The 3120-nt window shown below is 41.9% G+C and overlaps 1 protein-coding gene across 1 annotated transcript; it reads right to left on the bottom strand.

Moving 5' to 3' along the window:
- Positions 1–249: 249 nt before the first annotated feature.
- LOC103419434 (probable L-cysteine desulfhydrase, chloroplastic) lies at positions 250–2449 on the bottom strand. Its single transcript, XM_008357536.4, has 2 exons — positions 975–2449; positions 250–515 (listed from the first exon to the last, which is right to left on the bottom strand). The coding sequence occupies exon 1, from the start codon at positions 2317–2319 to the stop codon at positions 979–981; it is 1341 nt and encodes a 446-aa protein (XP_008355758.3). The 5' UTR covers positions 2320–2449; the 3' UTR covers positions 250–515; positions 975–978.
- Between the last annotated feature and the right edge of the window lie 671 nt (positions 2450–3120).

Genomic DNA, 3120 nt, shown 5'->3' with positions numbered 1-3120 from the left:
GTGGAGAATTTGGACACACAATCTTTTTTTTGGCCTTGCCTTCTAATATTTCAACATTCTAAGACAAGTTACCTTCCAGATCCACAGCAGTGGGGCCCACAAGGAAACCCTCCATCCAAGACTTGTTTAGTTCTTTCTCAAGAAATTTCACTACATACAGCATGCCCTAACTAAGTCATGGTCAGGCTCAATCGTTTCTAGAAAGTTTTATTTCAATTTAAGTTTTCTGTTTTAAGTTTTATGAGTTAATTAAGCATGCAAATGTCGAAACATTCATTAAACATTTACAACAACAACAATTCCGGCAACGCTCAACAACAGTTAACATGACCAGGAAACCAAAAACCATGAAGAAATTTGTTTCTGCTTCGATACATGCACTTAGCAGTTTGTTTCTCTACTAGTTTTAGGGATTAATGATACCAAAACCATTTGCAACTGCTGAGACATGCAGGCGATGCAGATATAGCCATGGATGTTATTCATCAGAAGAGCTTCTTCGGTGCTTCATTGGACTACAATATGCAGACAGTTACATGTCAAAAAACAACTTATTAATAATTAAAACTTGGTAATAAATAATAGAAACAAGGCCCCTCCTTGCATATCATAAGCTGCAGATACATCAGGCAAGATGTTTATACACAGCAGAACTATTAATCTATAAGATTCTTACTACATTGAGTTTTTCCATGGACGTAAACATGTGCTACCTATATCACCACATTCTAAATGGGACAGGTGGGAGGAGTAACCTACTTCCATGGCCACTACAAGTTGAAACAAATAACCTGACCACCCAATCAAGAAACGCCAGCTAACCATAATTAAACTTCTGGAAATGGTTGTAAGAGCACTTGGATTCATCACAAGATTTAACTAGCATTTCAATCACAGTATGAGAAGACAAGAAAACCTGATTACCATACACTTCTAACTTAAAAACCATAAGAATGGATGGAAGCAGAGCATACCTCGTCAGTTAGAAAGTTGAGCACAAGTAAACCCCTCAGAAACAAGTTGATTAATTGCGTCTCTGAACTTGTAATAGTCATCAACTTTGTTGTACACTTGATGAGAAATTCGACAATACCCATTTACTGACTCAACCTCCCCGTTCTTGGGTGGTCGGAAATAAATCGGAACTTCAACACCAAACTTCTCCCTCAAATGTATCCTTAACTCCTCAGTATCCTTCTCACTCAAGATCCCCAAGCAAGCAGGCAACCCAATCATGATCATACTGGCGCACATCTCTGAAGGGCACCCGAGATGCGTTCCCCATGCATTGGCCAACATCTGCCCCATCTCAACAACAGTCTCATGATTCCTCTTCTTGATCCCCTCAATACCTCCTTCGAACCTATTGATGAATTCCAAAACTGAAGGCACTACCAATTGCGGGCTATAATCCCTATTCCCAACCGAAGCACTTTCTATAGCCAACCCATTACCATACTCATGGGAAACAACAGGATGGTGCAACTCTGGGCACTTGGGAGACTTCCTACAGTACAAAAACGCAATAGACGGGGGGCAAAAGAACCACTTATGCAAATTACTAGTATAATAATCCGCCCCAATTCGCTTCATATCGACATCAGTACACCCGATACCATGAGCAGCATCTACAAAAATCTGGTCAACATCCTCTTCCCTACAAATCTTAACTAATTCTTCAACAGGTATAACAACACAGGGCATTGAAGTAATATGATCAATCACAGCTAACCTAACCCTCCTACCATTAGCCTTCCCTATGACCAAAGCTTTCTTAAATTCAGAGATAATTTCATCATTTGATTTCAAAGGAAAAGGCAAAGGGACTTCAATCACATACCCGCCGGCACGCGTCACGTACGCCTCAATCGACTTCTTCACGGCGCCATAAGCGTAATGAAGCATCACCACAGCATCACCTTTGCCGAATTTGCTCTCCGAAAACCCCCAGGCCGTCTGCTGAAGCACGATGGCGGCGGCGGTGGTGGCGTTGTCGACGAGTGAGACCTCGTCGACATGGTCCGCATTGATGAGCTCCTTGATAATGGTTCTGGAACGGTGGATTCCCTTCTTGAGCTCGTTGACGTAGAAATGGTCGGGCTGGGCGAGGTTTTTGAGCTGCCACCGCCGCTGGGCTTCGATCAAGGAGGCGGGGCAGGAGCCGAAGCTGCCGTTGTTGATCCGGGCGACGTTCGGGTCGTGGTGGGAGAATTCGGCGGCGATTTCGGCGGCAGTGATGAAATTTGGGGAAAGTTTAGGTTTTTTGGAGATGTGGGTTTTGGTGTCGCCGTTGATGTGGTGGTCCGGCGAGGAGGCCATTTGGGAATTTAGGGTTCGGAGGTTGATGAAGCTGAGGAAGAGCGTGAAACGTTCAAGAGTGAGAGCGTGAGAGAGAGAGAGAGTGAGGGGAGTGAATAGTCTGAGCCTTCGGGAGCGCGAAAGGGGACAGAGAGAAATTAATCAAGACTTTGGTGGTTAAATTATAAATTAATTTGGGGGTGAAATTAGAAATTAGGAAAATTGTAGGTGGCGCCAAATAAGACGCACTCGCTCGATGACTCGACTGACCATTTCCATTTTGTTTGTTTTAGCTCACGTGACACGCACGTGATTTTCCAACCTCCGGTTTAGTAGTTCCTTTCTTTGCACAGTTACTTCTTTCTTGATTTTCTTGTGATTAGACTAATTGCGTTTCCCTTTTAGTCTAAATCAAGAGAAATGCTCACGAGATTTTTTCAAAGCAGAATTTTTGATAAAATCTCTGACACCTCATAGTCTAAAGTTAATCACTATGTCAATATTATAAAATATTATGTAAAACAATGAGGTGGCAGACAATTAAAAAAATAATCATAGAGTCACACTTCTGAGAAAATCTCCTTAACGTTTCTCTTAAATCGATTAGGTATATTGCTACTTACTTTTTCAACTTTATGGAAAGTATAGTTGTGGCCCTGTGGATTAGTGAGTTGTGTTTGCGTTGGTTGCACGCATAGATCGATAATATGTATCAACAACTGAAAGTCGTTAATTCTGCACCTCATAATGCAAAATTGAAAAATGTGGAAAAAGTATAATAATCACGACTCTTGAGTAAAGGAGAGGACACATACTATCATA

Source organism: Malus domestica, chromosome 04 (assembly GCF_042453785.1).
Source record: "Malus domestica chromosome 04, GDT2T_hap1".
In the NCBI taxonomy this organism is placed as follows: domain Eukaryota; kingdom Viridiplantae; phylum Streptophyta; class Magnoliopsida; order Rosales; family Rosaceae; genus Malus; species Malus domestica.
The sequence above is the reverse complement of the archived record's forward strand: the minus strand, read 5'-3'. Positions and strand labels throughout refer to the sequence as shown.

Bases quoted from the DNA above. Each gene is read 5' to 3' on its own strand.
- LOC103419434 (XM_008357536.4), bottom strand. From the start codon at position 2,319: ATGGCCTCCTCGCCGGACCACCACATCAACGGCGACACCAAAACCCAC.